The 25,255-nt window shown below is 36.4% G+C and overlaps 1 protein-coding gene across 29 annotated transcripts in view; it reads left to right on the top strand.

Moving 5' to 3' along the window:
• Positions 1 to 25,255, top strand: part of MYCBP2 (MYC binding protein 2) — a 256,174-nt gene that overhangs the window by 14,827 nt on the left and 216,092 nt on the right. For all 29 annotated transcript variants that reach the window (XM_070578977.1, XM_070578975.1, XM_070578971.1 and 26 more), the window contains exons 2-3: positions 13,151 to 13,226; positions 18,006 to 18,221. In XM_070578977.1, coding sequence (XP_070435078.1) covers positions 13,151 to 13,226; positions 18,006 to 18,221 — 292 coding nt within the window. The remainder of the gene's footprint in view (positions 1 to 13,150; positions 13,227 to 18,005; positions 18,222 to 25,255) is intronic.

Here is a 25,255-nt window from a genome sequence, read left to right as displayed (position 1 = left end):
CATAGAATTCTGAGTAGACACTTATTTAACCTTTCAGAATTTTAATGATGTTGTTTCACTGTCTCTTCACCTTTATTATTTCTGATGAGAAACCTTTGGTAATTTGAACCTTATTCCCCTCTATGTATGCCATTTTTCTCTGTCTTCTTTCAAGAAGTTTTTCTTTGTTTTTGGTTTTCAGCAGTTTGATTTGATGTATCTAGTCATTATTTTCTTTGAGTTTATCCTCTTTGGAGAATGTTCAGGTTCTTGAATCTGTAAATCGGTCTTTCACCAAATTTGGGATGCTTTCTGCCATTGTTTCTTAAAATATTCTGCCCTAGTTTCCTTCACTTTTCCTTCCAAAATTCCAGTGACAATTATAAAACTTTTGAGATTGTCCCATACGTCTCTGACTGTTTAGTTTTCCTTTTGTCAGTCTTTTTTTCTCTTTGTTCTTCAGATTGGATAATTTTTACTGATTCGTTTTCAGGTTCACAGACTCTTTTTCTCTGTTATCTCCATTCTCTTGAGCCCATCCAGTGAATTTTTTTATTTCATGTACTGTGTTGTCCAGTTTCAAAATTTACATTTGGTTCATTTTTAAAATAATTTCTCTTTGTCTTTTGAGAACTTTTTTCTGTTCAGTTCAAGTGTGTTTGCCTTAACTTGTTGGAGCATATTAATAGCAGTTGCTTTAAAGGTATTGTTGGGTAATTATAATATTTGGATTGTCTCAGGGTTGGCACCTGTTAATTGTTTCTTCCTTTGAAATTGATCACATTTTGTTGCATTGTGAGAATTTCGGATTGTATCGTGGACATTGTGAATGCTATGTTTTGTAAACTCTGAGGCATAATATAATTCTCTGAAGAATGTTGATTTTTGTCATTGTTACTTTTAGCTATCAACCCAGTTAGGTTCAGATGGCAAATTTGATCTTGCCTTCTTTGGGTGGTGATTCAAATCTCAGTTCAATTCTCAGAACCTTTCTTATGTTGGTATGGGTCTATCTTATACCTGTGCAGTTCCAGAGTGAGCCCAAGACTTGTGTGAGTTTATAGACAGGATTAGGGAATCCTTCTCCATCTTTCTCCTTTCCAGGATTTCTTCCACCTTATCCAGCATGCAGGAGCCCCTTTCCACAAGTTCTCTAGCCAGAAAGTTAGGGTTTCTTTTGGAGTTTTAACTTCCGTGTTGTTGCTCTGTATGCAATGATTGCTTCCTGGACTTAGAACAAAGCTTTTAGATGAAGGAGAAAAAGTAACCAAGCAGGAAGCTCAGTCTCCTGGGGGTCACTTTTCCAAGTTTCTCTGCTCTTCACAGTCTGCTTTTGTTTGCTTTCCAGAGTCCTCAAGTAATTTTATCTTTTTTCCTTTGTTTTTCTCTTTTTGCACTTTGTCCATGTTTTCAGTTGTGAACAGTGGGAAAGATAAGCTGTATTTGGTTTATGCCACCATACTGGAATCAGAATTTCTTACCTGACTGCTTTTAAGATTTTTCTCTTTTTCTTTGATTTTTTTAGTAATTTGACTATGCTGTCCCTAAGTATGTCTTATGTGTCTGTGTGCGTGTGTGTGTTTATGTTTATCCTTTGCTTGGTGTTGATGGAATATCTTAGATCTGTGTGATATTAATTTTTGTTTAATTTGGTACAGTTTGGCCTTTATTTCCTCAAATATTATTTCAAACCCAATTTCTCTCTTATTGCCTGCTGCGAATCCAATTATACACACATCAGTCTGACTGCTTGATATTGTCCCATTGGTGAGGGGTCAGCAGACTTATTCTGTGAAGGGCCGGATAGTAAATACTTGAGGCTTTACAGGCTGTACAGTCTCTGTCGCAGCTATCGCAACTCTGTTGTTACAGATTGAAAGCGCCATAGACAATTTGTAAATAGATGAACATGGCTGTGTTCCAGTATAACTGTATTTACAAAAATATGTGGCAGGCTAGATTTGGACTGCAGGCCGTATTTTGCTGACTCCTCAAGTAGACGGTCATAGTTGCTGGAGCAACGTTGTGAATTCAGGGATAAAATCAAAGAAGTGCAAAACACAAATATTGGCAATGACTAAAGTGTGGGGAACTGGATGAATGAGAATAAGGGCATATGAGAGACTAGAAAGATGTGTTCAGACCGGCTTATTATGTTCCACATATGTCTGAGAACAGCAGTGATAAAGTTAAACTTTCAATTTATAAACATATCTCTAGTAGCACTGTAGAGGATAAAAAGGCACAGATCCCCAAAGCAGGGCCACCTTTAAAGAAGCAATTGCAGTAGTTCTGACAGGTGATGATAAACTCTGAGAAAAGGCAGTGGGAATAGATGAAATAGAATGGATTTGAGAGACGTTTTGGTGTTAGAGAGATGAAGAAAGAATGATAGGTGTAACAGATGGCTGGATTTCAAGTATAGAGATAATAATGCCTTTCCTCTGGTTAGTAAGGGAGGAGGGAAGAGCTAGTTTCTCAAGAGTTCATTTTTGGTACCCTTCTCTCTAAATTTTCTTCCTTCGTTATTTCAGTTAGTCCTGTGCTTTCAGCTATTACCTAATTGTTTTTGACTTCCTGGTCTGTGGTTTGTATCTAAAACCTTTCCCTTCATCTCTGGACCTGTATTTTGGGAGGTATACTGTTAGGAGTCTCTCAAACCTGTCTCAACTACATTATGTTCAGTATATTTGAAGGCTCCTCATGAACATACTGTCATTTATAATAAACTGTCTCTTTCCCTGTAGGTCAGCTAAACAGAAGTCTGAGACATCATCTTGAAATTGACATTAAAAGATCATAATCACCTAACACCCACTCACCCTCACCTCCTTTTTCCAGAAGGCCAGGAAGAAGCCATATTTCAGTGAGAAAGTGAATTGAGGTTAGGTGGAGAAGAGAGTAGAGTATTTAGAAATTAGCGTTTAAAGGAAAAGGAGGAAGATGGTACCTTGAAGAAGGAGACAAAGAATTAGTTTTTCTTTTGGATAAGAGACACTGTAGCAGATGCTCTTAGTGTCCTAGTCATGTCTCTCTGGCATTCATCTCCATACTGTGTATTTACGTCTATGGCTCCCTGCCTGAGAGCTTTCTTACTGGCCATAGAGACATGCTTGGCCTGTATGCAGGGCAAGCCAAAAATGCCAAGGAGTTAATATCTTCAGAAGGGCTTTCAGCCAGTGATGAATGGGGAATTGGTGGATAAATACCTCATTTTTGTCATCCTTCAGTTGGGATAACTGAGCCATGTTCTATATAATCTACTTGAGTTCTCCAGTAGGATCACACTCTTGTTGCCCGTGAGGGTAACTGGCATAATAATGCACCCTTTGTTGACTGCCTTCCCTTCCCTATCTCACTTCTGATTTCCCTTACCTGTGTTTTCCGTGGATTGCCTCTCAAAACAACTACTTACACCTGAGTCAAATCTGCTCCTAGGGAAACCCAAATCAAGGTGGACACTTTACTTTAGCATGGTGATGATAAGAAATAAAATTTGTTTAGCACTTACTAATGCCAGCATAACTCAAAGTGCTTCATAATCCAATGGAAGAAGTACTATGTTCATTCTGTTTACAGATGAGACAACCGAGGCACAGAGAGATTAAGTAACTTTCCCAAGATTGCAGACCTAATAAACGACAGAGCCTGAGTTTGAATCTGTGCAATTTGTTTCTAAATTCTGTACTCTGAATCTGGTAGACTAAAGGAGAAAGACAGGAATAATGAACAAAAAAGAGAGAATGAGAATAATTAATGGAGTCAGGTCCTCAAAGAGATCATTTCAAGATGGGTGGAAGGAAAGTAAAGGGAGTACCTTCCTAATGGTGTCCCCATTTTAGCAATTAAGTAGAGGGTTAGATTGTCTGCTCTGAGCTAAATGGGTAGGGGTGGGATTTTGAAGTGGCTAGAAAAGCCACTTTTCATGGTGGATGTACCTTTATTGTCATAGAACATCACTGGCTCTAAACCAGCATTCTGATGATGTTCATGAGCTCTCAATAGCTATTATTGTTTAGAATTGTTTTAGCTTGTTGAAAACAAAGTTTCTAAGTTACCAATATAGAAACAAACATGGAATATGAACAGATAACTCTCATAAGTAATATATGTACTAAAGATTTAAGGAACAGGAAAAGGATGAAAAAGGAGCTAATAAGACTGAGAAGGAATCATCAAAGGTAGAAGAAACACTAAAATAAGGGTTGTTCTAGAAGCTAAGGGGGAGAAGTATTTAAAGTATGACAGTACTCATATGCAGAAGAATGGGAAGGATAAAGACTGAAGATAGGGAATTCACTAGGCAACAAGAAAGTTTGTGGTATCGAGAATCTCATATGCTGTAGGAGTTTGGTAGTAAGTGATTGAAAAAGTTGGAGACAGTTTTTCCTTAGGAAATTTAGTGATGAGGAGGGAAGAGGGATCGAGAATCATTTAAACTTCTTTTTTCAATTGGAGGAAGCTAGTAGGCCTCTAAGGTTAAAAGCCATAGAAAAAAGAGAGCGATTAAAGAGTGAACAAAGGAAGGTATAAGTGGTTGAGCAACATCCCAAGGATGCTGAGTGAGATGGGGCCCACTGGATGAGAGGAAGGGTGTGCTTGGCCAGGGCCAGTGCTGTCTCTGTTGGGATGGGGGGAGTTGAAGGAGGAGAGTTCAGATTTGGAAAAGGTCTTAGGGACGTGTTTTCACCCTTTTTATCTTTCTGTGCTGAATTCTAGATATATTTTTCCTGATCTCTTCAAATTCTCTGTTCACCTGTGTCTAATATGCTGTACACTCACCTGTTGAATCTTCAATTTCAGTTATTGTAGTTTTCATGTCTAGAAGTTTGGTTTGATTCTTTTTCAAATGGGCTATGTTCCCAATACCCTGCAGATATTTTAAAACTAGTCTTTTATTTGTTTTAATTTTTCTTAAATATGTATCTTTTAATGAATTAATATTTTTATATATTAATTTATTTAATATATTAAATGAAAAATCTTTTAGCTATTTATTTCTTTAAATTTAGTAAGCATCGTTGTGTCTGAAAATCTTACCTGAAGTCAGTTTGGGTGTCTTCCTGTTATCTATTCTGCTGGTTCTCCCTTATGGTGCCTTATACCTTTCTGTGCCTGATTATTTGACTGCTAACTCTCATTACCTTTGTGGTGGCTCTCTGAGGCCTGGGATGAATAGATGGTCTTCAGAAAGTTTTACAGTTGCTTCATGGCTTGAGTTTTCCTCACCCACCTAAGCTATGTGTACCTAGAGGCTAAATCTGCATGAGACATAATCTAAAGTCATAATTTTTCAGGGACTTCTCCTCCCCTCACTCCCTGCTCCCACCCTCTTCCCCACCTTCTTTTTCTTTTTCTTATGCTGCTCTGCCCATTGCCAAGGTAGCTTTATTTATAGTCCTTACCACCCCCCATCCCTCATGTGAAGACTTCCAAATAAAATCAAGAGACTGAAGCTATGTATAGGAAATGTGTTTGCATCTCTCTGCTAGATCAACTTGAACTGTTAAAATCTCTTTTCTTGTTACTAATTATCAGCTAGGTTAAGTAAATATAAGTTTTCTACTTAGTAATCAGACTACTATTCCTCCCTAATTTACTCACTGATGCTTGAACACAGTGGTGAGAGTATCATTACATTAATTACACAGGAGAAATTAGTCTGGCTTCTACAGAAAAGCTGTGGTTTACATATGGTATTTTATAAATTAGTTGATTTTTAAAAATTGGTCTTGTATCTAGTGACCTTGATAATTCACCTGTTAATTCTTTATTTATAAATTATTTTGCATTTTCTATAAATACAGTTATGTTGTCTACAAATAAAAATGCTTTATTTTTTCTTTTTCAACCATTATGACTATTATTCATTTTGCTTGACTTACTGACTTCCAATGAAGTATTAAATAGAATTGGTGGTAGTGTGAGTCCTTGTGTTTTTTCCCATACTTAGTGGAAGTATTTAAGTTTTCATCGTAGAGTATAATTAAGTATAATGTTAGCTGTAGGTTTTTTATAGATAATCTTTATATTAAGTAACTTCTTTTCTTTACCTAGTTTAATGAGGCATTTCATCACAAATGGTTCCTGAGTTTTATAAAATACTTTTTCTGCTTCTATTGAAGTGATCATAATTTTCCCCTTATTCTGGTATTATGTTGAATTACATCGATTGAATTTTGTATTTTACCTATTATCCTTTTCATATGTTACTGGACATTGAAATTATTTTTAGGTCAATGGCTTTTTTCCTCATAGTCTTTTTAATTGAGATATAATTCACACACCATAAAACACACCTTTTAAAAGTACAACTCTGTGGTTTTTAGTATATTCACAAAGTGTGCAACCACAACATTTTTCTTCGCCCCAGAAAGAAATCCCATACCTTTTAGCAGTCACTCCCCTTCTCCTTTCTGTTAGCCCATAGCAACCACTAATCAACTTCCTGTTTCTATGGATTTGCCTATCTGGACATTCATATAAATGGAATCATACAATTAGTGACCTTTTGTGGCCTTTGTTTCTTTCATTTAGCATAATGTTTTTAAGGTTCATCCATATTGTAACACGCATCTGTGTCATTCTTTTTTATGGCTGAATAATATTCCATTTTATAGATGTGTACCACATTTTGTTTATCCATTCATCAGTTGATGAACATTTGGGTTGTTTCCACTTTTTAGCTAGGTAGTATTTTTGCTTCTATGTTCATGGGAGGTGTTGGCCTGAAATTTTCTTATTTTGAAATATCCTTTTCAGATTTTGATATCAGAATTATACTAGTCTCATAAAATGAATTGGGAAATGTTTCTTCTTTTTTATTCTCTGGAAGAGTTAGTCTAAGATTGATATTGCTTGAAAGAATGTCCTAGTAAATTCTTTAAGAGTTTGAAGGAGTTCACTAGTGAAGCCATCTGAGTCTAGAGTTTTCTTTGTGGGAAGGTTTTGATTAAGGATTCAGTTTCTTTAACAGATATAAGACTATTCAGATTTTTTTCCCTGTTTAGTGTTGAGAAGTTACATTTTTCAAGGAATTTGTTCATTTTATTTAAGTTGTAAAATTTATGAGCAGCATCTGGAGTGATGTCCCCTTTCTTATTTCTCCTATGGGATAATTTTCTATATCCATGCTGCTTTGTCCTCTACTTGTTCTATCAGTTAGAGAGAGGTATTTTAAAATCTACTCTTTTGATTATGAATTTATCTTTTCTCCATTTACTTCTCAATTTTGCTTCATATATTTTGAAGCTATGTTATTAGATGCATTCAAATTTAGAATTATGTTTTCCTATTGAATTAACCCTTTTAGCATTATGAAATGCTCTGTTTATCCCTAATAACACTTCAGACCTTAAAAATTACTTTGTCAAATACTAATGTAGTACAACATCTTTCTTTGGGAGGCCAGTGAGTGTGTTCAAGCTATACCTTCTCCAGTTCTTTTACTTTTAGTCTATATTCTTTAACATAAGAATTATTTAACACAACAATTATTAAAGGTAACAAAACAATTATTAAAGAAATTCCTTTTGTATTTCTTGTAGTGTTGGTATGTTGACAATGAATTATGTCAGCTTTTGTGGGTCTAAAAACATCTCTGTCTTTTTTTTTTGCTTGAGGAAGATTTGCCCTGAGCTAACATCTGTGCCAATCTTCCTCTATCTTGTATGTGGGTTGCTGCCTCAGCATGGCCACTGATGAGTGGTGTAGGTCCACACCCAGGAACTGAACCTGGGCTTCCAAAGCAGAGCATGCCAAACTTAACTACTAGGCCATGGGGCCAGCCTCAAAACATTTCTATTTTTGTCTTTATTTTTAAAGGATATTTTTGATAGGTATATGATTCTAGTTTGCTAGGATTTTTTCCATTCCTCAGCACTTTTCAGCAAAAGGAATGAAAACTATCAATCTTGTTTCTTTGAGTGTATCTTTTTTTCTCTGGCTGCTTTTAAGATTTTCTCTTTATCCTTTGTTTCATCACTTTGTGCCTAGCATTTGGTGTGTCTAGGTGTCGTTTTCTTTGCATTTTCCTACTTGAGATTTCCCAGAGTTTCTTGAATCTCTGAGTTGATTTCTTTCCTCACTTTTGTAAAATTGTCATTAATTATCTCTTCACATATTGCTTTTGTTTTATCTCATTTTTATTTTCCTCTTTCTCTGTCTGGGATTCCAATTACATGAATATGAGACCATTTGACTGTGTCCCACATGTTTCATACTCTGTTTTGTTCATCCTATTCTTTTCTCTGTGCTTGAGTTTAGATAGTTTTCTTCTTGCCCTGTCTGCAAGTCCATGAATCCTGTTTTCTTCTGATCTAGTCTGCTCTTAAAACCATCTGACAAGTTCTTAATTTCAGATATTTATTTTTCAGTTCCAGAAAATCTGTTTGGTTTTTTCCTTTATAGGTTACATTGAAAATTACATCATTTTATCCATTTTTTTCATCTTTGGTGTATTTCAAGTCTTTGGCTCTTAACTTCAATATCTTGATTATTTGGAGTCTGCCTAATTGTTTGGTTTTCTCTTGATTGTCTGTCACATCATTTTGCTTCTTTGGATGTCTCTTAATATGTTTAGTGTGTGCCTAACATTGTGTGTAAAAGAACTGTTATTTTCTTCCAGAGAGTTTGCTTTTTGTTGTGTTAGACAGATAGGGTGAGGTGTTGACTACCTCAGTTCAATTATGGATCAAGTGTACTGCTCCCTCTGTTGGGATTCTGTCTTCTGAACACTGGGAGACTGTGGGAAATTGACTCTGCCCTGTTGGCCCATCCTCCCTATCCTTCTTCACTGGCCATCACTAAATAGATGAACCGTTGGAAAAACTGACCACACATCTGGCCTTTTCTGGATTTCAAGTCTGTCATTTAGATGCAGACATCAAAAACACCACTAGTTTCTGGCTTTCTTTAGTAGAGTTCTTCTGTTTGAGCTTGGCTCTTTGAGTTGTACCCAGACTCTGCAAATGCCCCCATGGAAGAAAACGCCAATGGTCTGAGCTTACCTTGGAAGTGCTTTTCTGTCACTGGAATTGTAGTTCATCTAGTCCTTAATTGCTTCCACAGCTTTCTTATGTTAGTCTAGGTTTTGAAGGAAGAGCAGTGGCTTACTCCTATCTAGTATCTTACATTAGTAAAGTGGATGTCAGGAGTTTATCTTTGCAAAAAGAAAAGGCAGATAATTTTAAGAGTGCTTATTTATATAAGTGTAGTGATGTTTTTAATAGTTTATCTGTGTTGCATATTAGTATTTTTTCTTTCTGATATGAGCCTGTTTATCAAAATATGCTCTAGAGCAGGGGTCAGCAAACTATGGTCCGCAGACCAAATTGGTCCCAATTCCTGGTTTTGTATGATATGTGAACTAAGAATGGCTTTTACTTTTTAAAAGGTTAAAAAAAAAAAGAAAAAATTTTTGTGGCACATGAAAATTATCTGAAATTTAAATTTCAGTGTCCAGAAATAAAGTTTTATTGTAATACAACCACGTTCCTCTGTGTGCTGTCTCTGGCCACTTTCATTGCTATAAGGGTTGAGTAGTTGCAGCAAAGATCCCATGGCTCACAAAGCATAAAATATTTACTATCTGGCCCTTTCCAGAAAAAAAAACTTTCCTACTTTTGCCTTAGACCATGGACTCAGGAATTTTTTCATTTCTCATTACTCAGGGAAAACAAAAGACTTGAAACCCTCTTATTCCAGAAGTTCTTTGAATTTGGACTTATTAAAATCCTAGCATTTTAGAGTTAAAAGAACCTCACAGATAATTTCCTTCATCTTGTTATTTTACAAATGGAGAAACAGATTCAGAGTGAGAAAGGTTTTTAAATTAAGTTATGACTAATTATTGTTTTGTTAGAAAACAGACTCAGTAATGAGCTGATAGAGAAACTAATGATCTGTATCGTGGAACAACTTGCAAAATTTGTTTGTTCTTGTACTGCAGAAGTATTTTGTTTTCCTTAAACAGTGGTAGCTATTAAGAAAACTTCTTTGGAATTTTTAAAGTAAATATTTTAAAATAATTGTATAAAGTGTGTTAATAGTCTTTGCCTTTCATTACCACTCATAATTCTTTCAAATATCATGGGTGGGAGGTTCTTTTTGTGAAAAGACTAAAAATCTTACAGGACCAATTCCAGACATTTTTCATTAAGCTCCTGTTTGATTTAGGATTTAAAGTCCTAAATTATCAGAAATTCCAAGGTGACTTATTAATGTGTTAAGACTGGTTTCTAGAGTTTTTCGTTTATCTGTCCATCCTCAGATATCATGAAAAGTTTTTTTAAGCTTAGTTCTTAAATGCAGTCATATAATGGGATGTTCTGTTACTAACAAATAGCGTTTTTGTTTTCTGATGTTGAATATAGGTTTTCTTCATATGATTTTTAACTTATTACTGGCTCTTTTTGACAACCTACTTCTAAAACAAGGCAAATCAACAAAAATCATGGTAACATCAATTTGTGGTTATTTGAGGAAAGCTGATTCTTCACCTGGTCTATATTCAGGAATTAGTGGGTCCAGATTCATTAAAATTGCTATGACTAATTAAATGCGAAATGCACAGAAAGAAGTATTTTAGGAATAAATATACAGTCGTTTGAACTTTAAAGGTCCATTAAACAAAACAGACAAAAAGTATTGGTGTATACTTGTGAAAATTTAAGTCTGTGATCACTTCACTGACTTCAGGAAATTATCTTAATCTGTATTTATATATTCTGCTTCTCTGAAGATTGGTTTTGAGTGAACCTTAATGTTTTTCTAAATTGTATAGATGGGGATAACCTTTTAGCAGTTAAATATTCGTTACTGAAACAACCGATTTCACTCAAGTAAACTTTAGTATAAAGGGAGGTTGGTTTCCTAACCGTACACGAGAAATACTCATTGCTTTTTATTAACTTGTTTCTTCATCTGATATTTCTTCAACATCCTTGATGTGTCAAAGACTGATGCAGGTGCTGAACATACAGAGTTGAAATAGACATTCTTCGTGCTCTCACAATGCTCATAGTTGAATAGATTATGTGAGCAGGTACATCTGTTCATGTGTAGCATTTGATACTATTAATCACTCTCTTTCTCTTTACTCTTTTAGCATACTGTCCCGGGGAAATCTCATCCACATGCATGGTTTCCATTACCTCCTTTGCACCAAAATCTGCTTAAGATAATCCCATGGATAACAGCTTAATGAATATTTCTGGCTAGATATCTTTTAAATGTTTTGGTGTATCTATGGACCTATCCTTGGTCCTTTGCTTATTTTACTCTCTGGGTAAGGCTTGTAGCTTCTGAACTTCCTTCTTTTCTCCCCTTCCTCTCTCCTTCCTCTTACTTTCTCTTTCTCTCAAAATAGTATTGAGTACTTTGTTACATGCACTTTTCTGGGCAAAGAGGCCACAGCAGTGAGCAAGAAAGACATGGCCTCTGTACTCTTGGAGTTTACAGCTTGGTGAGGGAGTGATACATTAAACCAATAATCCTGTACATACTGAACAGTTGTAGATTAGACAATGAAACACAAGTGTAAAATGAATGAGTGTATGTTAGAGAAACCAACCCAGTCTGAGACATTCCTGAGTAAGTGACACTTACACTTGGACATCAAAGATAAGTAGTGGTTAGCAGGAGAAGATGTGGGAGAGAATTCCAGGCAGGGGAGAACCTTTGTGAAAGCCCCTAAGGTGCTTAGCAGATTCAAACAACTGAAGGAGTGTCCTGTGGCTGGAGTATGGTAAGTTAGAGAGGGATGCAAAATGAGGCAGGAGAGGCTGGCAGAGGTCAAATCTTGGTCGAGGATCTTTTAAACCATGTCAGTGCTTTTGGACTTTAGCCTAACGGAATTGAGAAGTTATTAGTAGAGTTTTAAGTGGGGGAATTACTCAGATTTGTGTTTTAAAAACTCGGCTTGCGTTCCTATGTGAAGAACAGATTGAAGGGGCAGAAATGAGTTAAGTAGCTTTCGCAGCTGTCCAGGCAAGAGGTGGTGGTAACTTAGATGATTAGCATAGCAGAAGTAGAGATGATGTAGACAGATTTAAGAACTATTTACAGGGTATACTTGACAAGATTTTGTGATGATTTTGGTTTAGGGGGTGATGCTGAAGGAATTTTCATATGCTTGGTCGTGTCTGTCTTGTTGACATTTTAGTGTCTTGGCCTCAAACAACTTCAAAATCGAACCCATTTTTTCCTTTCGCAAACTGATTCTTCCCCTTCACTTCCCTATTTTTGTGATTGGCATCCCTACCTCCAGGTGACCTAGGCTCACAACTTTTTTTTGGTTACAGCTTCCACCAAATTAGTTACCCAAAGTGTTAAGGACTTGACCTCTGTTGCATCTAGAATCCCTTCCTTCTCCTCCTCCTTCTCCTCCTCACATTTTGTCTTTATTATAGTAGTAGCATCCTCTTGCTAGATCATTAAACTATGCTTTTCAGTCAAGTCTCTGAGCTCCTTGAGGGCAAGAACTATCTTTTTCATCTTGTGTCTTTAGTACCTAGCAGTGTGCACCTCAGCATGGTCGACATAAAAAAATATTAACTGAAATGCAAGTAAAATAAGCTATTTTCCTTGACTCTTATTTCTTCCAGTAGATTCTTATTCTTTGCCATGTATTTTTTTCTCTTTCTGAAAATCATTCAGGGGCTTCCTTTTGCTTAAAAAACAATCCGGTCTTAGGGTTGTGAGGTGATGAAAAACTGGCTGCTGGATATGAGAAATGTGTGACTTGGGATTTTCTTATAGTAATTTAGTAAAATTGGACTCCTGATCCTTTTTGCACTGTAGCCCGCACTACTGCAAAGAGCAGATTTTTCTGGGAAGGGAACAAAGCTGATATTTATTAGCATCTTCACTGTTAAATAAAGTTTTAAAAAGTTCATTTTATGCCTTTTTAAATTTTATAAAACTATTTGCAGAAGTTCAAACAGTTTTCGGTCATTTAATGTATATTTTCTTCCAGTATTGTATCATCTCAATAGCTATGTTATATTTTAATGTCTTATATGTACATGTAGAGTATATTGTTTCAAAGGAAGAAAGTTTGTGGAAGAACTACTCTAGTGTCTGCTTTGGAAGTACCTATTTTTAGTAGCTTTGTATGTCCTAATATGAACTTTTATAATTATTTTTTCCACTTTTTTTTTTACCTTTTTAGAAATAAGAAAATTTTAAATAAGAAGAAATTGAAAAGAAAACAGAAGAGCAAATCAAAAGTGAAGACAAGAAGCAAGGTAAAACTGCTGGCAATTTATGGGGAATAAGGACTTTTTCCGTATAGTAATTAGAATAAAAATGCCAAGATTAAAAAAGTATGAGTATAATTAACAAACCATTTCATTTCTGTGTGCTAAAGTAATTTTTTAAAAGACCCTTATTTGGTTACACTGTTTAGTTTCATCTTTTGGGTATTTCTTGACCAGTAGCCTGGAAGTTAACATCTGGGTGTTGAAAATTATTTATTATTTGTTCTTCATACCTTCGATCACTTCTTTGGGGGGACATGTTCATGTCTCTTCTCTTTTTCACTCTGATTACATGTACTAGAAACTGAGTGAAATCGTCTTGGGTGTTGAGACTTGGATTTGGGTTCATCATATGCCTATGCATATGTCATGGATTAGGGAGAATCTTGGTGCATCTGTATTGTTCTGAGCTGCTTTCAACTGTCGGTGGCTGTGCAAATGAAAAGGCAATATAGAATATTTGAGTTAGGTGGGACTTTAGAGATCAAGGATCTCTTTTTTCCACCTAGTACAGAAATCTTCTCTATAAAATCTGTCTAGTTTTTTCTTAAACATTTGGAGGGGCCAGATCCCATTTAGTCTAAAAGAGTCTCTTTTCTTTTGTACAGTACTTAGAAGCCTAGACAGGAAGAGAGGAGTCATAACTATGATTTCGAACAGCTCCACTTTTGGTTAAAGAAACAATAGCTTAGCTTGGCCTGTATATCATATTTAACTTCTAGAGACAATTGTTTCCAGTCCTTTAATTAGTGTTCTTGCAATTTTAACTGAGAGAAATATACTTTAAAGTAGTAAATCAAAAAAATAAAATAAAAGGATAGGGGGTAGAATTTATTTGGTGGGTCTATCTTGCGACATGGCTGGATCCAGGAATTAAGTAATGTCATCAAATTTATGTCTTCGTCTCTTGCTTCTGCTTTCTTCTCTGTGCAGGCTTATTGCCTGTGGCTGAGGACTAAGGCTACTGGCAACTCTAACTTCATTTTCTTTGAACAAGAGGCAATCTCTCTACTAATTCCAGCAGAAAGTCTTGGATATGATTTTTGGTTGACCTGCACCGTTCACTTTGGCTTGGAGATGGCATCTTTGATCGGTTAGACTGAGTTATGTTATAATCCATTGATGGGTGGTAGGTGAGCACCCTGATGAGCAGGCCATGTGGAATGGGAGAAGAGTGGTTACCCTAAGGAAAATGTTACTGGGTGCATGGATAAATAATATGTATTCACTACATCACCTCTTATTACTTCTGCTTTTGGGAGAGAAGAGGGAACTGGAGAACATTCTTAATATACTTAATATATAAAAACCTTTAACAAATACATAGTCATTCAGATTTCCAACCTTTACCCCTTTCCACTTTTTGGGGCTATGTGCAAAGTCAGAGTATGAGAATGTTGAAGGTCTTTTTAAGTTCTTTTAAGGTTTCCTTTGTTGATTTCCCTAAAAGTGGTGGCATATGATATCCAGGAAGAGGTGGGAAGTACAAGTCTTTCATCCCCTTCAGTTCCATCTCTAACTAGCTTTGTGCCCTTAGTAATTCATTTTTCTTCTCTTTTCCTCAGGTTTTGTATCTGCTTTTTAGAAGCAGCTTGTGATAAGTGATATAAAAAAACTTATTCAGTTATTCCTCAAACTTTAATTGCACGCCGACTGTGTGTAGGTATTATGCTAGGTATTTGGGATAGAAAGATGAGTAAGAAACATTTCCTGCTCCTGATGAGCATGTAAAAGTGGTAAAGTGGTGTCGTGAGTCTCCTTGCCCTCTATTACTGTTTTTGGACTATTTTCCATCTACTTTCTTTTTTAAAAATTTATTTAAGAAATGCCAGTGGGGTTTTTTTCATATATTTAAAAACAAGCGTTTCTTTTCAGCAAAAAAGTTAAAAAGCCATTTAGCTGTTTTCTTTATCTCCTCCTTTATTCTCTCATTGACCTCATCCACGAGCCATCTCCTTCATTTAACTTCCTTCTCAGCCAACTTACATACCACAGTCTTTTTAGAAAAACTCTTGCTTAATCTTCTGTAGTAGTTCTCTATAGCTACTGTAACAAATTACACAAACTTGATGGCTTAAAACAACATAAATTATCTTACAGTTCTGGAAATCTGAAGACCACAATGGGTGTCACTGGGCTGGAGGCTGAAGGAGAGAATTTATTTGCCTGCCTTTTCCAGCTTCTAGAAGCTGCCTGCATTCCTTGGGTTGTGCCCCCTTCCATCTTTGAAGCTGCCGGTGGTTGGTTGTCTTCTCATGCTGCATGACTGACACTTTTCTGTTGTTACTGCTTATTCTCTGACTGTCCTGCTACCCTTTCTCATTTATAAGGCCCTTGGGATTACTTTGGGCCCACCCAGATAATCCAAAATAACCTCCCCATCTCAAGATCCTTAATTTAATCACAACTGCAGGGTGACTTCTGCCATGTAAGGTAGCATTCACAGGTTTCAGGGATTAGGGGGAAGACATTTTTAGAGGCTATTATTCTGCCTATCTCATCTTCTTTTCCCTCATGTGTATTTGTTACACTCATCTGACAAAACTCTATCCTATACGAATCCAGCAGGTTTTTTCTTTCTCTGCAGGTGAGTACCATGTGCTACTAAAGGGAGTTAAACAAGTTAGTTGATACCAGTACACGTTCATGATCACCAATCTCAAATGGACCTTCTATAGAAGCCAGGCTGTGTTCTTATTTTTTCTGGTCAAATGGTTCTCCCATTTTCTCCTGTGACTATTTCAGACCTTTGCCACTGTCCTCACACTTCTGATAAATCCTGCCCTCCTGCAAATGACTTTACCTTCTTACAGGAGAAATCAAATGTGTCACATGGGAAACTCCCTCAGTATCCTGCTACCAAATTTGTCTGTCTTAAGTTAGGAGCCTTAATAGCAGAACCTGACACAGGGATTTTAAGTGTATAATTCAGTACGTTTTGAAAGATACAATCAAGATTCAGAAAATTTCTATCATCCCCAGGGGTTTCCTCATCCTCTGCTGCATTCCATCTCTCTGTATCGTCCTGGCTCTAAGCAATCACAGATGTTCTTTCTGTCACTATAGATTAATTTTCACTTTCTAGAATGTCATATAAATGTAATCATACAGTGTATACTCTTTTGTGTCTGTTTTTTTTCCCCTCAGCATAGTGATTTTGAGTTGCGTCCGTGTAGTTGTATATGTTAACAGATCATTCCATTGTTTTTCTTGATTAGTGTCCCATTGATTTGTTAATCATTCACTTGCTAATGGACATTTCAGTGTTTCCAGGTTTTGGCCATTGCAAATGAAGCTGCTGTGAACATTGCTGCTCTGTGTGGATATATGTTTTTGCTTTTTTGGGGGCGTAAATACTTGGGAGTGGAATGATTAGGTAGTATTTCCTTCTATGATTTGCCACAGAACTCAAAAGACTTAAAAGCAATTTATACTAATGGCTAAGATTTATTCCAACAAAAGTAGGGAGCAAGAAAGAAATGTATTGGTGATGTCTAGGGAGTTATGGTGTAGGCTTCCCAGTCCTTCCTTGTCTGAGCATACAGGACATGCTTTCTCTCTGGCAGTGAACTATTGGGATATGTGTGGAATGTTTCTGCCCAGGGAAGCCCTCTTGAGTCTTAGGATCCGAGACTTTTATCTTCTCAAGGGCATATCCTGCTATGTAGCCAGCCATGGCAAGTGAAACTCAGGTGCACGTCATCCATCTTGATGTTTGTGCAAAGTAATCGGACAAGCCAGGAGGCGTGGTCCATTGTTCCAGGTGTATAACAAAATCATCGATAACTAACTTAAGGGACGCTCTAAAGACCACATTCCCAAGGGTTGGTCAAGGGTCGAGCATGGTTCCCTTGGAGAAAGATAAGGAATAAGCAAGCATACCTACAGTGTTAACTCTTTCCTCACAGGTGGCATGGTAGATGAATGTTTCACTTTTTAAGAAATTGTGAAAACTGTTTTCCAAAGTGATTATTCCATTTTACTGTTCCAGCAGTAGTGTATGGAGAAATCCAATTGTTTTACATCTTTGCAAACACATGGTATTGTTTGCTAGCTTTTAAAATTTTAATCATTCTATTAGGTATATAGGGGTATCTCACTGTGATTTTAGCTTGCTTTTCTCTAATGACTAATGATGTGAAATCTTTTCATGTGCCTTTAGTTGTGAAATATCTTTTCTTTGTATTCATACAAAAAGCTTTAGGAAAAGCATATGCTTTAGGAAAGCGTATGTCTACAATCTGCAGTTTTCTTGGCATTACAGTTACTTGAATGAGAATGAAATTAGAAGAATTGATTAAAATTAAGGGTTTTTTAAAATCCCTATTTTCTTTTTAAATCCTTATATCTACTTTTAAAAGAATCAAAATGTAATTCAACATTTGTAGTACATCATTGAGACTCTGCAATACATCTGGTGTCCGTAGAAAAGCACCAAATTAATATCCTTCAATACTCCAGCAGTTAAGCTTTGTTGGCTTTATTCCTAACAAGGGGTAAAAGTGTATTCCTGTTAAGTTCTTTCCCTGCTGCTTTCCACCCCTTGTCAAGTTGGTTATTGCTGTGTTACTCAGAAAGTGGTGAAGTGTAGTAGAAAGGGTACTATAAGTTGAGTCAATAGACTTAGATTTTCTTTGCTATGCCTCTTATGTATGTGACTTCTGCAAATCAAATCATCTAGCATGTCTAATCTTCAATTTTTTATTTAAAATGAGAATCGATGATAGAAAGGAATATGAAATTGAAATATTATATCTTGTATTTTAGTCCGAAAACTTGGAGAATACAGTAATCATACCAGATATCAAACTACATAGCAATCCTTCTGCATTCAATATTTATTGCAATGTACGCCACTGCGTTCTGGAATGGCAGAAAAAGGAAACATCATTGGCAGCTGCATCTAAGAACTCTGTGCAGAGTGGAGAATCAGATAGTGATGAAGAGGAGGAATCCAAAGAGCCCCCTATCAAGCTTCCAAAGGTAAGTCACTAAATTCCGCTTAGATGCATAACCTACAGGTGTTTTGGCTATAATACATATATTTGCATTGCTAAAATACCTTGCTTTTTATAAAATTGTCCTCTAAAAATAACAGGGCTTATGTGTAAAAATAGGTTTGGGGCAGACCAGGAAACTCTGTGCAACTTGATAACTGGAGTGCTAAGAGTCAATAACTGGTAACTCAGTGGGGAGTGCTTGGAAAGCTCAGGCAGGGAGATCAGTGGGTTGGAGTCTGTTGCAGGGGCTGTTAAAAATGTACAAAAACAGTAGAGTGGAAATGGTCTTCTGTGGGTGTTGAGCCTTTGCAGATGGGCATAGAGCTCTGAGCCAGTGGGCTGCCATTAAGGTGGGCACAAGAGGAAGTGTAAGTTACTACAAACCAAGCGCCATGGGAAGCGGGGGGGTACTCCCCTCTGGGGAGGGAGCCTTGTGTACAGGTATACATTTTAGTTTTTCTTGAAATATAACTAGAAGGGCTCCTGGCTGTGCAGGAGCTGAGCTGAGAGCTTTTGCCTTTTCTGCCTAAAGTTATTTTGTACTCATGCTATTCTGGCTTCCCTTGCCTAGGAAAAAAATTACATGCGAACCAGCAAAACTTCTCCATTGTTCTGATGTCACTCTGTTATTTAACAGGGGCATATAAGCTAATTGAAGTTACAGAAACATATATTGTAGTACAACAAACTGTTCTTAAGGTATTAAGGAACTGTTCTATTTATGTATTGATATATTTCAAGACTATAATATTCTTTCATACATAATATATTTTTTCTGTGTAGTAGGTGTAGTTAGTATTTCTAACAAAAGATTATGTGAAAATATACATATTTTTAAAATGGTACCTTTATCATAAGTGATTTATGTATATTGCTTTTTTCTAAATAGAGACATTTTAAATTATTTCCTTTATCATAAAGGATTCATGTAGATTGCCTTTTTACCAAATTGATATCTTAAACTATGCTTTGAAAACTTATATATATATATATTTACACACATACATGAGGTACCACGTAAATACCGTCATGTGCCACATAATGATGTTTTGGTCAATGATGGACCATATATGATGGTGGTCCCATAGATTAGGACCGTATAGCCTAGGTGTGTAGTAGGCTGTACCATCTCGGTTTGTGAGCAGTACGCTCTATGATGTTTGCACAACAATGAACTCACCTAACGACACATTTCTTCCCGTCTTTAAGCAACACATGACTATATTTTTACTGTTTGGAAATAGCAGCCAGGATAGAAACTATGTTCCTACTCTCATTTCTTTTGCACATTTCATGGTGGCTGTTCCTAAGTGCACCACTGTCCTTAATCATTACTGTCAAGTTTTTCTCACCTTATTCTCAGTAGATAACTTGCTTCCTATTTCTTGGGGTAATAGAAGTTTTCTGAACTTTCTCAGCCTTCTAATCAACCATCTTCAAATGTCCTTATCTCCTCTTCTTGGGACCCTTCTCTTTCCCTTAGTCCTTTTCTCTCCAGTGTCCTTAGCTGTACTTCTCTACTAGCTTCTTTCTTCAACTTAAAACAAACAAGCTCATCTTTTCCATGTATACCCCTTCAGGTAGAGGTCATGATCTCTTATTCTAATTTCTTATGTTTAATTAGGGGAGGTTGAGGAACATATATTGTTAAGTTTAGGATATGAGGCTGTAGGACTTAGGTAGTGTACTTTGGTAAGAATTCCATTCTGTAATGTGAGTGAGTCACAGTATACTACTGTAATTGCCCAGCTTAAGTTCAGTATTGGGAAGAAAAATAAAAACCCAGAGAAATCATTCATACAGGTTTGCAGATTTTGAACAGTAAACCAGTTTAACTTCAGATACTGCACAATCAAGAATAACTGATTCTTAAGACTGTTTCAAAACATCAGGATAAATGAGTATTAAAGAAATAAAATATCAGGCATTCTTAAGACTTTTTTTTTTTATCATGATTAACAGAGTCAAAAGGGGATCTTTCAAAGAAAGTTAAAATAAAATTAGTTGGCCCAACTGATTAATATTGAGTTTTCCATCAAGTACTGACCCATCAGGAAACAGGATATAGTGATTAAGAACATGGGTAGTGGAGTCAGACTGCCTGGGTTCAAACACTCATTGGTAAAAATATTAGCTGTGTGATGCTAGGAAAGTTATTTGATCTCTCTGTGCCTCAGTTTTGTCATCTGCGAAATGGGGATAATATCTACCTGATAGAGTTGTAGTGAGGATTCAGTGAGGTAATAAACGTCAAATGCGTGCGTGCTTAATGAATGATAGCTATAGTTACAAGTATCACGTTAGGTCCAAACAAAGAAATGTGCGGATGCAGATGAATTTGAGTTACTTTTCAAGGAACTCATGAGTTTATTAAAAAATATTTTGTATCCAAGGAAATGAAACTTCTCGACAGTCAGAGAGATCATGCGATGAACGAGATGAACGAGAGAGGAAGAAGTGAGTGAGGAGATGCCTTTGTGCAGAGGCAGTTAGAATGCTCTGGGTTGGGGCCTGGGTGGGGAAGGAAACTTTGAGGGGATGTTTGTGGGAGCCGTTTGCATGACGTGAAGGATTGACATAGAGGAAGAGCTGAGGCCTTTAGGGTTTGAGGTGTTGGGAATTTGAGGACAGGTGAGAAATGTTGGCATTTTTCTTTTCCTTTTGACCATTTCCATGCTTCTGCTCCAGATGCCACTCTTTCACGTCAGTTCCTTCCTTCTCTTTGTTGTTCCTCTCTTGCTCCTCCCAAGTGTGTGGCTGTCGCTTTCCTTCTCTCCTGAGGTTTCTTTCTCTCCTACTCTTTTCTCTCATGTAATTAAGACAATTTTTATTTGTTGTTGAAATATCATTTTGACACAATTTCAGTTTTTCCCATCCTGAATTTTAAAAGTTAAATTGAATTTGACTATTATGTAGACCTTGCTTGTCAGGTTTTTTTGGTTTTTGGTTTGTGTGGGTCAATAATCATTGACTAAAAGGACTTTCTTAACCCCACATAAATGCTTCTATATTATATTTTTTATCCAAAGCACAGTTTTTGCCCAGCTCAAACTGTCTTTCACTATCTAATTTCCAGATCCTCTGAAGTATTCCAGATTTTATCGCTATGTGATTTTTTTTAATAGTATTTAGGATTCATACTTCCCGTTCAGTCTTATTCGGGGCTAGTAATGCCACATATTTTGTTAAAAGATGTAGACCTAGATAGACTCATTTATTTGCTTCTTAATTCAGTAAATTCCTTTTGAGTCTATCGCAAGCGTTTTATTAGGCCCTGAGAACAAAATGATGAGACACAGTCCCTACCCTCAAGAAAGTTATGTCTCCCTGGTATAGCAGGCTTGTGGAGTGCCTTGAGCATTGATAGGGGTGTGCTGGGCATAGTGGGACACGGTGGGGTAGAGATGCAGACTGACTGCAGATGCACTGGCAGGCAGAGGGAACAGGATCATCATAAAGTGTGAGTTGTCTATTTTGGCTAGAGTGGAATGGCTGAATAGGGCAAGAGGCAGAGAGCAGGAGCTGGATCATGAAGGGCCTCATATGCTATGCGGCCATTTTCAGATTTTGTCTATGAATTGGAACTCCTGAAGATCTTAAGCAAAAGAGTTTGATCAAACTTGTATTTTAGTAAAGTTACTCGGGTGCCAGTAAGGCAAGTCCGCTAGAGGGTGGTGTGATTAGAGCAGAGGGACCAGTTGGGCAGTTTCTGCAGTTGTCCAGGAAGTGTTAGTGAGGGGTGGAATTAGGGTATGGCAGTGTTTGGCGTACAAGAAATGTTAAGGAAGCAGAATTGACAGGAGTTGGTAATGAGTTGTATATGAAGGCTGAAAGAGAAGATGGAATCTAAACATATTTTCAAAGTTTCTGGGTGATGATGCTGTTTACAGAAAGGGAGAACTGGAGGAGAAACAGTGCTTTGTTGGCATGATGATCAAGTTTAGTTCTGGCTGTACAGAGTTTGAGGTAGCTGTGAAGTGTCCAGTGTACACCTTGTAGGGCTGAAGTTCAAAAGAAAGGTCCCAGCTAGAAGTAGAGACTTTGGAGTTATTACAGTGTGGTGGCAGAAGTTGAAACAATTCTGTTAGAAATGGAATGGAGGATGGGATCAAGAGCATTGTTTAAAAATTAAATTAGCTTTGAAAAGTTGTAAGAACACTTTTTCCTCTGAGTATGAAGAGAAGGGAAGAAGATGGTAGTAGTTGTAGATAAATTTGTTGTGTTTAGAGGATAGGAACTTCGACATTTCCCACCCAAATCTTCTGAGAAGCAGAATTCTTCTTCCTCCCCTTCTTCCCCTACCTCCTCTGCTGCCTTTGCTGTCGTCTCTTCCTCCTCCCTTCCTCTTGCTCCCCTCTAGATTTTTATTTTTTATTATTTGTAAGTGTTGTCTCTACCAAGTATTTACTTTATACAAAAAGTTTAAAAAGACAGTACACTTCATTCTGTAGTAACATATAAATTACTTTTGGTTTCCTCTTGAGCTTTTTCAAATGTATTCTGAAAGTATTAGTATTGATTCTAGGACTTTTTAATAGAACAAGATATAATTTCTAATAGCAAAGAATTGATTATTATTAGTTTGTTTTTTAAAGATTTTATTTTTTTCCTTTTTCTCCCCAAAGCCCCCCAGTACATAGTTTTATGTTCTTCGTTGTGGGTCCTTCTAGTTGTGGCATGTGGGACACTGCCTCAGCGTGGTCTGATGAGCAGTGCCATGTCCGCGCCCAGGATTCGAACTAACGAAACACTGGGCCGCCTGCAGCGGAGCGCGCGAACTTAACCACTCGGCCACGGGGCCAGCCCCAAGAGTTAATTATTATTAAATCTAAATGTAGTGTAACTAAACTTTATGTTCACACTTGTTAGTGAAATTAAGTCACCTTTGGAAATAACGAATTAACGAGAGCAAAGTAAAACCTTGAAAGACTCATTATGTTGTTATGTTCTTTGGCCACGTATGTTTTTATCTCAGTTTCCCCAGCAGTGACATTGGACTGGCTGTATCAGGTAGTTATTTGGGTTTTGTGTTCCTTCAAGTATAGTAGAGAGCCCTCAGGATTTAATTATTTGAAGGCAACAGTAAAGGTAAAATTCAGTAAATTTACAAAAGACTATTTTCTGAAGGTAAGTGGAAGACCATGTGTTGGGTAGTTAGTTATAGCTTCTTATTGAAAATATTGAATCTTAGAGTGTTATCTTATTATTATAATGAACTATTCTATTTAAAAGTCACATTTATTAACTTATTTTTGCTAATTATAAAGACAGTACATATTCGTTATAGATAATTTGAAAAATGCAGAACATTTTTATAAAAAGGAAATAGAAATTAAAAACTGGAAATCATTTCTAAAATTCTATTAACCAAAAAATACCCACTATAAACATTTTTATATGCACACATTGAGTATATTTATTTCTGCACAAATGAAATCATACAGTATTTGCAGTACTATATTTTTTCTCCTTATACTTTTCCTTCCTAATATTGAGGGAGGAGAAAGTATAGTCTGTTCTCAGTGACTATAAGATACGCTTCGTAGTGTAAAGTGCAATTTCAAAGTTCATGCCTATGGTAAAGTACTGTCAGCCAAAATACTCTCAGAAAAAAATGCTTACTTCACAACATGTTTTGTTCCTCTGCTCAATAATAAATATGATTGGAAAACTTGAGGTTGATTTTTATTTTGTTGTATATTGAATATATATCACTATTCTGGAAATAAATTAGTTTTCCTCCTTATTAAAAAAAAACCTACAGTGAATTAAGATAGAGGATTAGTGAGAATCCACAGTGGTTGACCTAGACAGATGGGTAATTCTTTGTCCTGATCATTATGACAATGTTTTGTGGGTACCTCTCAGTAAACTAGCTAGTGTCCTGTTCTTAGGCAGCCGTCCTGAGGTGCCTATTGTCATACTTTTGTTATTGCACCTTAAACTTAGCAGAGAGACAACTCAGGAACCTGTTCAGTAAGTAGCTTTACTGTTTTTGCAAGATTCAATACTTTCTCTATTACTGTAGGAATCTTACAACAAACAAACGCTAGCCAGAAATGTCATTTGTGAAGAATCTTCTTTGAATTATAAAAAGTCATGATTAATAGTAGTAGAGTAAGCAATCTTAAAGACTCTTGGGACCTAATAGTCTCCCATTGGCCTGAGAATAGAGCCTCATGTTTTGTACTTAGGAGATCCTTGACTTCAGATTTATTTCCTGTAAGTACATAAGCAGATGGAAATCTTGGACACCATATTGTTATTTTCTAGTCTATTCTAAGAAAAGAAACTATGTCAAATGGAAAATTTTCATTGCTTAATGCGTTTAATCAATTGAAACTATACAAGCACTTCTGTAATCTTAGCTATAATCAAGTCTGCTAGGATTTTAGATAACTTTTCTAAAGACTATCCTGCTAGTTATTTTGACTTCTCAGTCATATCTGTATTAATGAGAAACTTTGCAGATGGTAATCATAACTGCAGCTGACTTGCCTGCAATTGATTTGACCCTTGTCTGGAAAATTTATTTCGGAGTTGCAGTGGTTTTTAGCACACAACTGAGAGAGTAATTAAATGTTTATTGTCTGCCTATCATGTGCCTGGCACTGGGCTAGTCATGGAAGATATTAAGCTAAAGACATGCTCCTTGTCCACAAGGAGACCACAGTTTAGTTAGAAAAACAGAAACAAAAATAGTCAGTTGTGCTATAACATAATAAATGCTTTAACAGAGGTCTGGACTGGATAAGAATTACGTGCAAGGCTCATTTACCCTGTTAGATTATAAACTCTGAGAGGACAGAGTCTGGTATGTCTTTATATCTCCTGTAGGAAGGTGACCAAATAAATACTTAAGAAATATTTATTTAATATATAAATCAATGCACAAATCTCAACAGAGAGAATATTCTTCTACTGTTACATCTAATAGAATTAATGCTTTGATGCATTTCTAATAATTAGTCTTGTTTTAACTTTTTCTGTTACTTGTCCAAATAATTTAATATCTCC

The sequence above is a fragment of the Equus przewalskii genome, chromosome 16 (genome assembly GCF_037783145.1).
Source record: "Equus przewalskii isolate Varuska chromosome 16, EquPr2, whole genome shotgun sequence".
In the NCBI taxonomy this organism is placed as follows: Eukaryota; Metazoa; Chordata; class Mammalia; order Perissodactyla; family Equidae; genus Equus; species Equus przewalskii.
This window is presented reverse-complemented; position numbering and strand designations above follow the sequence as displayed.